Raw genomic sequence first — 13,177 nt, 5'->3', positions numbered from 1 at the left:
CGGCCTTGGCAGATTTGGCAGTTTTAAGGGCCGCAGCAAGCTCGGACGCTCGCGTCTTCGAGTCGAGCTCCAAACTCTCATGTTTTTCCATGAGAGCCTGAAGCTCTTGCTGCACCTCGCCGACCCGCGCCTCAAATTTCTCCCGCTCGGTGCGCTCCGTGGCCGCTTTCTTCTCGGCCTCGGACAGCGCCTGCTTGAGGGTCGCCACCTCAGTTGTGGCTCCTACAATAAGCAGTGTACTCCTATCATGTTTTGCAATTGCGTCTTCTTATAGGCATTTTTTCTATAAGGTATTTCTTACCTTCTTTCTCCTCGAGCTGCCGTTTGGCAAGGTCGAGCTCTTGCTCGTCCGCTCGAGGCCCTGCTTCAGGGCACCCACCTCCGCAGTCAGTGCGGCGGTGGCTAGCAGCGAAGCCTGCATACGTATATTGACTCCTTTTTAGTTAGACTCCTACGATATTTAATAGATCCTCTATTCGGCTTTTCTTTTCGAACGCCAAATAGAGCATCAGGGGCTACTGTCTATGCGGTAATATTTTTACATATTTTTTACTTACCTCGAAGCCTGTTAGAAGGCTAGCACAAGCTTCAGTCAGTCCGCTTTTGGCGAACCGAACCTTCTGGACCACCGTACTCATGATGGTACGGTGCTCCTCGTTGATGGAGGCGCCATTAAGCACCTCCAGCATATTGTCCGGCGCCTCCGGTTGGACGGAGGACGCCGGCTCAATAGGCTTGCTCCTCTTGGCAGGAGTTCGCCTGCCGCGGTCCGGAACCGTTGATGATTCCGGCGCGGTGTCCGGCTTAAAGCCGGACTTGGAGCCCTGGGGGGTCTGGTCCCCTTTACTCATGGAGTCCGGGAGGTCGCCTCGCGGCTCCTCCTGGACCACCTCCTCTTGCCCCGGAGCTTGTCGTGACGCCACTTCGGTGTCAACCGCAGCACAGGGGGAGGCAGCGGGCGGAACTGAATTCACGTCCGATGAATCCAGGGAGCCGCTTGACGACTCGTCGAGCCCGTCCTTGGGCGGGCTGCATGATTACATTCGAAATTAGGGAAAGCTGTGCAACAGAAGGAATATCATGAGTTACTCTGGTATCTGAACACTTACGATTTCGCCGGACGCTTTGCTCTGTCCGGCCACTCCTCTTCGTCCTCGTCGGCGTCGGGGGCGTAGTCCGGCGGAGGGGTTTTCCTCTTCTTGGACCCTTCGGCCTCCCCTACTGGGGCGGCCTTCCTTTTATTTCCTCCCCCCGTTGGAGGGGGAGATGTCTCTTCTTCCTCCTCCTCGTCTTCACGGGAGGAGTGCGTCTCGGACTCGTCGGACGATGAGTCTGACACTACCATATGCCGGGAACTCTTTCAAGGCCCCGTGGCCTTCTTCTTCTTGGCCTTCTTCTCCGGCACCACATAAGGTGCCGGAACCAGCAGCTTCACTAGGAGAGCAGGGGATGGGTCTTCGGGCAAGGGACCCGGACAGTTAATCAGTCCGGACTTCGCCCGCCAATCCTGTCAAAGGTAAGGGAGTTTAGATCCCGCATAGAGTCAAACTATGAAGAAAACTTAACATCCTGTAAAAGATGAAAATATTTTACCTCGCCGGCAGGACGCTGCGAGCTGAATCCACGGTCTTCGGAGGCGGATGTGGGAGCCTCGGCGCCTTTGGTTAGCCCCCTCCAGACATCTTCGTACGTCGTGTCGAAGAGCCTGCTCAGAGTTCGGTGCTGCGCCGGGTTGAACTCCCACAAATTGAAGTCCCGTTCTTGACACGGAAGGATCCGGCGGACGAGCATGACCTGGACTACGTTGACAAGCTTGAGCTTCTTGTTCACCAAGGACTGGATGCATTTTTGCAGTCTGGTCACCTCTTCTTCGTCGCCCCACGACAAGCCCGTCTCCTTCCAGGACGTGAGCCACGTAGGGGGTCCGGATCGGAATTCAGGGGCTGCGATCCACTTCGGATCGCGTGGCTCGGTGATGTAAAACCACCCTGACTGCCACCCCTTCAAGGTCTCCACAAAGGAGCCCTCGAGCCATAGGACGTTGGCTATTTTCCCGCCATGGCACCTCCGCACTCCGCCTGGTTGCCGCGCACCACCTTAGGCTTGACGTTGAAGGTCTTGAGCCAGAGGCCAAAATGGGGGCGGATGCAGAGGAAAGCCTCGCACACGACGATAAACGCCGAGATATTGAGGATGAAGTTCGGGACCAGATCATGGAAATCTAGGCCATGGTAGAACATGAGCCCGCGGACAAATGGGTTGAGAGGAAAACCCAGTCCGCGGAGGAAGTGGGGAAGAAATATTACCCTCTCATGGGGCCTTGGGGTGGGGAGAAGCTGCCCCTCCTCAGGAAGCCGATGCGCGATGTCTTTGGACAGGTATCCGACCTTCCTTAGCCTTTTGACATGGCCCTTCGTGAAGGAGGAGACCATCCACTTGCCTCCCGCTCCGGACATTGTTGGAGAAGGTTGAGGTAGGAAGTGCGGGCTTGGGCGCTGGAGCTCGGGTGCGCAGAAGATGGATAGGCAAAGGAGGAAGAAGGCATAGGTAAAAAGGTGGATCCTTATCCCCTTATATGGGCGGATGCGACTATGCATCCCCACCGGCCTAGTAAAACTCGCTTGCCTCCCAAGCGCCGTGATAAATGGCGCGGTTGGGTTACCCAGGTCCGTATTGATGAGAATCCCGTAAATGGGGGACACGATATCTGCTTTAACAAGATGTGCCAAGGAAACCGCCTCGCAAAACACGCTGAGGTGGAAAAGTGAAAACGATTCGAATGAAGGCTTGGTCGTAGTGTGATGTCACGCTACGGAATACGTCAGCAGATTAGATTTGTGTTAATATTATTCTCTCTGTGGCAATACGTGGAAACTTATTTTGCAGAGCCGGACACTACTCTTGGTGTTTACAAACTTTTATGAAGAATTTGGAGGAGGAACCCGCCTTGCAACGCCGAAGACAATCTACGCACCGGACTCGTCGTCATTGAAGCCTGGTTCAGGGGCTACTGAGGGAGTCCTGGATTAGGGGGTGTTCGGGTAGCCGTACTATACCTTCAGTCGGACTCCCGGACTATGAAGATACAAGATTGAAGACTTTGTCCCGTGTCCGGATGGGACTTTCCTTGGCGTGGAAGGCAAGCTTGGCGATGCGGATATTCAAGATCTCCTACCATTGTAACCGACTTTGTGTAACCCTAACCCTCTCCGGTGTCTATATAAACCGGAGGGTTTTAGTCCGTAGGACAACTTCATCATACAACAATCATACCATAGGCTAGCTTCTAGGGTTTAGCCTCCTTGATCTCGTGGTAGATCTACTCTTGTACTACCCATATCATCAATATTAATCAAGCAGGACATAGGGTTTTACCTCCATCAAGAGGGCCCGAACCTGGGTAAAACATCGTGTTCCTTACCTCCTGTTACCATCCGGCCTAGACACACAGTTCGCGACCCCCTACCCGAGATCCGCCGGTTTTGACACCGACAATAACTAATAGTTTTTTGCAATAAGTATGTGAGTTCTTTATGACTAATGTTGAGTCCATGGATTATACGCACTCTCACCCTTCCACCATTGCTAGCCTCTCTAATACCGCGCACTTTTCGCCGGTATCATACACCCACCATATACCTTCCTCAAAACAGCCACCATACCTAGCTATCATGGCATTTCCATAGCCATTCCGAGATATATTGCCATGCAACTTTCCATCGTTCCGTTTACTATGACACGCTCCATCATTGTCATATTGCTTTGCATGATCATGTAGTTGACATTGTATTTGTGGCAAAGCCACCGTTCATAATTATTTCATACAGGTCACTCTTGATTCATTGCATATCCCGGTACACCGCCGGAGGCATTCACATAGAGTCATATTTTGTTCTAAGTATTGAGTTGTAATTGTTGAGTTGTAAGTAAATAAAAGTGTGATGACCATCATTTTTAGAGCATTGTCCCAAGTAAAAAGAGAGAGAGAGGCCATAAAAAAGAGAAAAGGCCTAAAAATGAGAGAAAAAGAGAGAAGGGACAATGCTACTATCCTTTTACCACACTTGTGCTTCAAAGTAGCACCATGATCTTCATGATAGAGAGTCTCCTATGATATCACTTTCATATAGTAGTGGGAATTTTTCATTATAGAACTTGGCTTGTATATTCCAATGATGGGTTTCCTCAAAATGCCCTAGGTCTTCGTGAGCAAGCGAGTTGGATGCACACCCATAGTTCCCTTTGTTGAGCTTTCATATACTTATAGCTCTAGTGCATCTGTTGCATGGCAATCCCTACTCACTCATATTGATATCTGTAAATGGACATCTCCATAGCCCGTTGATACGCCTAGTTGATGTGAGACTATCTTCTCCTTTTTTTGTCTTCTCCACAACCACCATTCTATTCCACATATATTGCTATGTCCATGGCTCACGCTCATGTATTGCGTGAAGATTGAAAAAGTTTGAGAACACCAAAAGTATGAAACAATTGCTTGGCTTGTCATCGGGGTTGTGCATGATTTAAATACTTTGTGTGGTGAAGATGGAGCATAGCCAGACTATATGATTTTGTAGGGATAGCTTTCTTTGGCCATGTTATTTTGATAGGACATGATTGCTTTGTTAGTATGCTTGAAGTATTATTGTTTTTATGTCAATATTAAACTTTTGTCTTGAATCTTATGGATCTAAATATTCTTGCCACAATAAAGAGAATTACATGGATAAATATGTTAGGTAGCATTCCACATCAAAAATTCTGTTTTTATATTTACCTACTCGAGGACGAGCAGGAATTAAGCTTGGGGATGCTGATACGTCTCCAATGTATCTATAATTTCTGATTGTTCCATGTTATTATATTATCAACCTTGGATGTTTTATATTCATTAATATGTTATTTTATATGATTTTTGGGACTAACCTATTAACCTAGAGCCCAGTGCTAGTTTTTGCTTTTTCCTTGTTTTTAAGTATTGCAGAAAAGGAAAATCAAACGGAGTCCAATTGACCTGAAACTTCACGGAACTTATTTTTGGACCAGAAGAAGCCCATGGAGTATCGGAGATGGACCAGAAGAGTCCTGGGCTGCCCACGAGGGTGGGGGGGCGCCCACCCCCCTGGGCGCGCCCCCTGCCTCGTGGACAGCCTGGAGATCCACCGACGTACTTCTTCCTCCTATATATACCCATATACCATAAAAACTTTGGGGAGCACAATAGATCGGGAGCTCCGCCGCCAAAAGCCTCCGTAGCCACTGAAAACCAATCTAGACCCGTTCCGGCACCCTGCTGGAGGGGGAATCCCTCTCCGGTGGCCATCTTCATCATCCCGGCGCTCTCCATGATGAGGACGAAGTAGTCCACCCTCGGGGCTGAGGGTATGTACCAGTAGCTATGTGTTTGATCTCTCTCTCGTGTTCTTGAGGTGGTACGATCTTGATGTATCGCGAGCTTTGCTATTATAGTTGGATCTTATGGTGTTTCTCCCCCTCTACTCTCTTGTGATGAATTGAGTTTTCCCTTTGAAGTTATCTTATCGGATTGAGTCTTTAAGGATTTGAGAACACTTGATGTATGTCTTGCACGTGCTTATCTGTGGTGACAATGGGATATCATGTGATCCACTTGATGTATGTTTTGGTGATCAACTTGCGAGTTCCATGACCTCGTGAACTTATGCATAGGGGTTGGCACACGTTTTCGTCTTGACTCTCCGGTAGAAACTTTGGGGCACTCTTTGAAGTTCTTTGTGTTGGTTGAATAGATGAATTTGAGATTGTGTGATGCATATCGTATAATCGTACCCACGGATACTTGAGGTGACATTGGAGTATCTAGGTGACTTTAGGGTTTTGGTTGATTTGTGTCTTAATGTGTTATTCTAGTACGAACTCTATGATAGATTGAACGGAAAGAATAGCTTCATGTTATTTTACTATGGACTCTTGAATAGATCGATCAGAAAGGATAACTTTGAGGTGGTTTCGTACCCTACAATAATCTCTTCGTTTGTTCTTTGCTATTAGTGACTTTGGAGTGACTCTTTGTTGCATGTTGAGGGATAGTTATATGATCCAATTATGTTATTATTGTTGAGGGAACTTGCACTAGTGAAAGTATGAACCCTAGGCCTTGTTTCAACGCATTGTAATACCGTTTGTGATCACTTTTACCACTTGTTACCTTGCTGTTTTTATATTTTCAGATTACAAAAACCATTATCTACTATCCATATTGCACTTGTATCACCATCTCTTCGCTGAACTAGTGCACCTATACAATTTACCATTGTATTGGGTGTGTTGGGGACACAAGAGACTCTTTGTTATTTGGTTGCAGGGTTGCTTGAGAGAGACCATCTTCATCCTACGCCTCCCATAGATTGATAAATCTTAGGCCATCCACTTGAGGGAAATTTGCTACTGTCCTACAAACCTCTGCACTTGGAGGCCCAACAACGTCTACAAGAAGAAGGTTGTGTAGTAGACATCACTTTGCTGCAGTCTTCAAATTTTCTATTTACAAGTGTTCTTGCCATTTCAATAATGCCCTCTTCAGTCAGATGCGGAGAGCTATGGTTTAAGGGATCGTCTGTTCCTTCAGTATAAGTATACATCAAGCCAGATCGGCGGCTTAAGGGTATGATCCGCCATGCGACCCAGCAGCGGATTAAATCGACTCCAGTTAAACCGTTTCCCAGCAAGGCTTGGACTTTTCTGATTGTAGGGACGAGTTTCTTGCGCTCGGCGACGGTAAGTTTCTCAGGGAGTTGATAACTTGAGTCAAGCCGTTCAGCACGATAACCCGACAATGGATTTTCATCAGACGGCGAGGTATCTTTACAGTAGAACCATGTTTGATTCCAGTCCTTGGGGTGACTCGGTAGAGCTGCTTGAGGGAAGATGGCGTCTCTTCTGCGTTGAATTGAAATTCCACCAAGTTCCAAGCTGGGCCCGTTTGTGAACTCATTTTGCTGGTTCAGATAGAAGTATTCCCTGAAAAGCTCAACACTAGGCTCTTCTTGAAGGTATACCTCACAAAAAATTTGAAAGTTACAGATGTTTGACACGGAGTTGGATCCAATGTCTTGCGGATGGAGTTTGAAGAAGTGCAGAACATCCCTAAAGAACTTCGAGCCGGGCGGCGAGAAGCCCCGGTTCATATGATCAGTGAATACAATGACTTCACAGTCCTTTGGCTGAGGTCTCTTTTCGCCCGGGTCAGGAGCACGGTAATGCATGACACTTTTCTCTGGCAAATATCCAACGGTGACAAAATCTTTTAAAGTACTCTCAGTGACGATGGAGGGAACCCAGTTACATGTAGTAACTGTCTTTGACGGCATGGTGAAAGGACAACCTAAAGGAAGGAAATAATTTGCCAGCTCAAATTAGTTGGTGAGATCACAAGTTAACAATTGTAGTGCATGTTCAGAATGGCGGCTTAAGCGAGGGCTAATGATATATGAAGTAATGATAAGCCAGCAAAGAAAGCCGCCATGACTAAGATATTCAAGGTCTACCAAGAGTGAAATTTTCTAAGTGTTGGGGCAAAATAGGTTCCACAGATTAAAGCTATAATTTTGGATCTGCAGTTGTTTAGAAAAAGGAAATAAATTCTAAATTTACAGAGGTGGCAGAAAAAAAGTGGAGGTGCCCCAGAAGAGATCTATCGCAATGAGGATATGTTCTAAATATCAAAGGCGGGTGCTAAGACTGCTACCGCACATGACCTACCTTATTTTTGGATCAAAGCTACACGATCTAGCAAGAAGAAGGAGGAGCAGTGATGAACATCGACGAACACCGAAAGCCTAAAAAAACAGATCCATGAAAAGGAAAAGGGGAGACTTACTAATGCTAGTTGACAGTGGAGGAGTGCCTCGGCGTTTCTGGACCGTTCAGGGCGATGCAGCGGCCGGAGTTGATGAAGGGGACGGAGGTCGACGGTGGTGGAGCTCGTAAGGGCTGGTGCGTCACGAGGAAGAAGAAGACGAGAAGGAGAAGAGAGGAGAATGCGGAAGGGGTGGTCTGACCCTATTTATAAGGAAAAGAGTAACATGCAGGCACGAAAAACTAGGAGGCCAAATGATGATTATCCAGGTAATTAAACGCCTCGAGTTTCGGAAGGTCATTAAGGTTAAAAGATCCGTTAAAAGATGACGTCGTGGCGAGTTTTCGAAATTTTCGGAGATGACATCATGGCGGGTTACAATGTTTTACTAGCAGAGGAAGAAGGATTTTTTTCCTAAGTGTTGAAGATTGACCTGAACAAGTTCAAATCAACCTGGGGCCTAATATTGGGGATATGACTATCAGGTATGACCCGCCCAGGAGGGGCTAGGTCAACCACAATGACGGTTCATCCTAGAAGCCCAAGAGAGTATACCAGACGAGGTTCATAGGTAGGCTGGTAAGAGGCCCAAGCCCAGAGATGGCTTAAGGCCCGTAAGTGTAAACCGCCATGTATGAGTAGACTTGTAATATAAGGCATGTAAGATACGTCAGCGAGCCGGACATGTTGTATGAGCCGGCCGGGACTCTGTGAGCCGCAGGGCGTCAACCCGTGTATATAAGGGGACGACCCGGCAGCGGCTTAGGACAAGAAACATCAAATCGAGAGCCAGGCCAAGCGTGTTTGCTCCCTGGTAATTGAAACCCTAGCAATACCACCTCAACTAGAGTAGGCCTTTACCTTCACCGCAAGGGGCCGAACCAGTATAAACTCTCCGTGTCCCTTGTCTCGTTTAACCCCTTTAAGCTAACCTCATCGCAATGGTTCCACAACTAAGTCCTTCCATGAGGACATCTACCGTGACACTTCCACGACATGCGGCTTTCGACTATAGACCGGACCAACTCTCTTTTTTCTCTCATTGCAATGCCGGAGACCATCGCTAGGTGTCAAGGTTCCAAAAAATCCGATGATGACCCGACTAGTCCTTGGCATGAATCACCCAGGTAAGCTGTGTGGCCCAAAGTTTATGCATTTGTCGCATGCTCCAAAGCAATAAAGCCACACGAAGCTTGAAGGTTGGACTAAGGGCATCTCCCATGCCATGCCTTTAAATGGCCGCGAACGTCTGGGCCGGTGCGTCCAGATCAGTTTTGCCATCCAACGCGGTGCCACAAACGTCTATTGGTCTCGTCCGCGTCCAAATCCCTGCAAACTAGATGCAAAGTTAGAAGAGGTTTGCGGGAGTATGGACCTCCACCACGTAGGACTATGACAACCCGACCCTCCCAACGCCCCAACCAGAGCAAATGCATTTTGCACTGCGTCCCTCCCACTGGCTCTATATCTGATCCCTCACAGGCCAATGTCACCGCTCTGCCACCCTGGCCGCCCGTCCAGGACTTGCTGGACCTCCGCCATTCCACCCGGGCACTAGACCCGCTTTGCCGATGCTGCCGCGCGCCCCTCATCGTGCCTCCACCATCCAGGTACCCACCACCCCTGCGACTACCATCCATGGCAGACAACACGTCTGATAAGTATTTTTGCAAATGGCATTGCCAAGTTGTTGCCAATTTTTCTTGCTTTGGAGGGAGCACAATGGATTTGGAAGATGAGTACTCTACAATAACTTCATGGAGTTGTCCTCGCTCGATGAGGAGGACGAATATGAATATGAAACGACAATAATACGGGCGATCCTATCAGATGTGGAGCGTACGGAGGAGCATGTCTTGAATTTCAAGGGATCGATCAAGGGATATCCGTGTTGAACCTGAAGAGGGCACGTGGGCATTTGATGTTGGTGGGCGACTTCTTTGCCCCAGATGCCCTATTCGTTGATAATTTTCGCCGGCGCTTTCGGATGCGGAGAAATGTTTTTGATATGATGGTATCCAGGCCTATGATGACTACTTGACCTTGAAGAAGAATGCCATCAGAAAAAATGGATTCTCCGGTTAACAGAATTGCATGTTTGCATTGAGGATGCTTGTCTGTAACACTATCGCAGATTCATAGAACGAGCACCTCTGAATGTCTGAAAGCACATGCGAAGTTGCCATGGTGAGGTTTGCTCCTGTGGAGGTTAAGGTGTTCGGGGGACAACACTTGAGAGAACCAACTATTGCAGACACCGAAAGACTCATGGCGATGCCGGAAACAAGAGGGTGACCAGGTAATGCTCGGATCCCTTGATCGAATGCACTTGAGATGGAAAACTGCCCATATGCTCTACAAGGACAATATTAGTGCTATGTTAAGAAGCTCACCATCATTCTTAAAGCGGTTGCATCACAGGACCTATGGATTTGGCACGCTTTCTTGGCATGCCTGAGTCTCACAATGACATCAACATGATGCATATGACTTCATTGTTTGTTAGGTTGACTGAAGGGTGGGCTTCCCGTGTAACTATACTGTCAATGGCAATGACTACAACATGAGTTACTATCTGGTTTATGGTATCTATCCTCAATAGACGACCTTCGTCAAGACCATCTTTGAGTCAGTTGGTGAGAAAATAACTCACTTTGCCCAAAGACAAAAGGGGCTAGAAAAGGATATGAAGAAAGCACTCCAACCCGTTTTCCAGCTCTTCGAGAAGCTAAAAAATATGGGATCCTGAGATCTCATGTGAGGTGATGACAACTTGTGTCATCACGCACAACATTACTGCGGAGGATGACAATGAAGGAGCCGACGGAGATATAGATTTTGAGAACGTGAGTGACCCCATCCAACTTCTAGCTCAGAGTTTGTCCCAATGCATCAACAGATTTGACATGGAGCAACTTAAGAATAATCTGATTGAGCATCTATGTTAAAGAGGATTCAAGTTTGACTATTTTATGTAGAAACTTATTAATGTTTGAATTGTACTCCCTCCATATCATAATATACTTCATTTAGCAGTATTTTAAATTTAAACTATACTTTATTTTGAAGTATTGCGGACTTAAAAAGAAAAAGAACATATAGTACCGAGTCCGGGACGGTGTTGTTGACGTCTTGTGTTCAAGAAAGCGGACTTCAAACTAGCCGCTTACCACGACACGTGGCAGGACGAGAGAAAACGCAACGGACACGGGGGACGGATCACTCCCGGTTCCGGGTCCGCCTTCCTCTCCAATCCAGCTTTCGCCTCACGGCCTACAAAGAACCGCCCCCCGTCCTCCGTCTTCCCCTTTCCTACCTCCCCTCGCCTTGCCGCGCCAATCAAACCCTCGCCGCAAGTAAGAAATCGAGGGGCGAAATCCAAAACCCCGCCAGCCAGCCGCCCACCCACCCGGACCCGCGGCCATGGTGGTCTACACGCAGGAGCACGTCTACCGGCACCCGTGGGACCGCGTGACGGCGGCGGCGTGGCGCAAGTTCACGGACCCGGCCTCCCGCACGGCGCTCTCCCACGTCGCCGACGTGCACACCCTGCAGCGCCGCGTCGACACGGACGCCGGCCGCCTCCACGCCGCGCGCTCCATCACCGTCCGCTCCCCGCCGCTCCCCTTCATCCTGCGCCGCCTCCTCCCGGCCGCCGCCGCCTCCCCCTCGGGCGCCGCCATCTGCCACTGCGTCGAGACCTCGGTCGTCGACGCCCCGCGCCGCGCCATGGACGTCGTCGTCCGCAACGTCAGCCTCCGCGGGATCATCGAGGTCGAGGAGCGATCCACCTTCCGCCCCCACCCGGACCGCCCCGACGACTGGACGCAGTTCAGGCAGGAGACCACGATCCGGTGCCGCCCGCTCGCCAAGCTCGCCGCCGTCGCCGAGAAGGTCGAGACCCGCTGCGCCGAGAGGTTCCTGCAGAACAGCGCCAAGGGGAGGGAGGTCGTCGAGCGGATCTGCCGCTACCTCGAGGCCGAGGCCGCCGGTGCCGCGCCTTCCGCCGTCTGATCCGGCCTGGTTTGTGCCCCCTCTCTTGGTCGTTCTGGATCTGATCGAATCGAAGGTTTCGCTGGATCTGTGCTGCGGCTGAAGACCCAGGCCTCGCATCGAGGCCTTTTTTTGTTTGTTTTTTTAATTTCATTTTGTTTTTGTATATGAGCTGAATCCTGAATGGAATAAAGCTTGTGAGCATAGACTTCATTGCTGTGTTGTATGTGGAGAAATTTTAACCCTCTTTTGCGCATATTCTTGATGAGCTACATTCTGATCTGCAACTCTGAAACCGCTGCATCTTATTGCGCTAATTTGACAAATTGGGTTAAATGTTAACCCTGCTGTTGTCATGGGCTATCTGTGAAGGGGCTATTCTATTCTGTGACATGTTGGTTATTGAATATGGAAGATGAGTAACTATGCGATTTAACATAGATGTGTTTGTTTAGCTGATTAGTAGAAATCTATCTATGGCGCAATTGTGCTTATACCTTTGACTAATCTAGAACTTGTAGTATGCTAATGTCCCTAACAGCAAATAAGCCTGCAGCTCCTTGGATGCCTAGAAAGATTACGGCAGTGGTTGATTCATCTTCTGTTCTTGGCCCAATATAACTTGACTTGGATAGACCATGGACAGATTTCATGTCTGTTTTCATGGTTGGTAAGTAGTTATGTTGAATTAGTTTAGTTGATCTCCTTGAGTTCTCGCAATTAAGAATTAAGATAGCTTGGAGTTCTTTTAAATGCAGCCTGCCTTGAACAGAAAAATGTTGAGGCTGCTTACTAGCTTCTGTGAGAATGATCTTTGTGCTGCGGTTTTATTATGACGTGTTTCTTTACTCCTGAAAAAACCAATGTATTCTGTCCGCTGAATGCTTATAATTGGGCATTAGAGTGACCTGAATTTAGTTGCATAGTTTCCTGGAGGGATGAAAATATAATGTGTTGTGAGATGTTTGGATCTCAACAATAATAAGGATTACATTTAGCCGTCCTTTTATACTCGTACATGTCTATATCCTTCCCAACTAGATGCAGCTTCTACTTTCTTGTGATGATCAATTGTTAGTTCCATTTGATCGGTTTCAATGATAGTTCAAATGATTTAATTCAACATCTTTGTTAGGGGCAATGTGGGTATGGGCAACCACTTAGCTCAGAAAACACCTAAACCAGGAATGCTCGGTATGCATTTTTGTCGGCGGAAAATTGTGCATTGAGCCAATCTAGTAGATTTGACTCTATTTTGGCCTGCCTATGAATTTGTTGCTTGGTTTTTAAACCTCATATTTAGCTTTCTTTGCTTGATTTGACTCCAACATTTATCTGTGCAGA

The 13,177-nt window shown here is 48.1% G+C and overlaps 1 protein-coding gene across 1 annotated transcript; it reads left to right on the top strand.

The window, feature by feature from the left end:
* The first annotated feature begins 11,110 nt into the window (after window positions 1-11,110).
* On the top strand, window positions 11,111-12,089 carry LOC119317666 (PRELI domain containing protein 3A-like). Its single transcript, XM_037592148.1, has one exon. The coding sequence runs from the start codon at window positions 11,264-11,266 to the stop codon at window positions 11,852-11,854; it is 591 nt and encodes a 196-aa protein (XP_037448045.1). The 5' UTR covers window positions 11,111-11,263; the 3' UTR covers window positions 11,855-12,089.
* The last annotated feature ends 1,088 nt before the right edge of the window (window positions 12,090-13,177 follow it).

Source organism: Triticum dicoccoides, chromosome 6A (genome assembly GCF_002162155.2).
Source record: "Triticum dicoccoides isolate Atlit2015 ecotype Zavitan chromosome 6A, WEW_v2.0, whole genome shotgun sequence".
NCBI lineage: Eukaryota > Viridiplantae > Streptophyta > Magnoliopsida > Poales > Poaceae > Triticum > Triticum dicoccoides.
The sequence above is the reverse complement of the archived record's forward strand: the minus strand, read 5'-3'. Positions and strand labels throughout refer to the sequence as shown.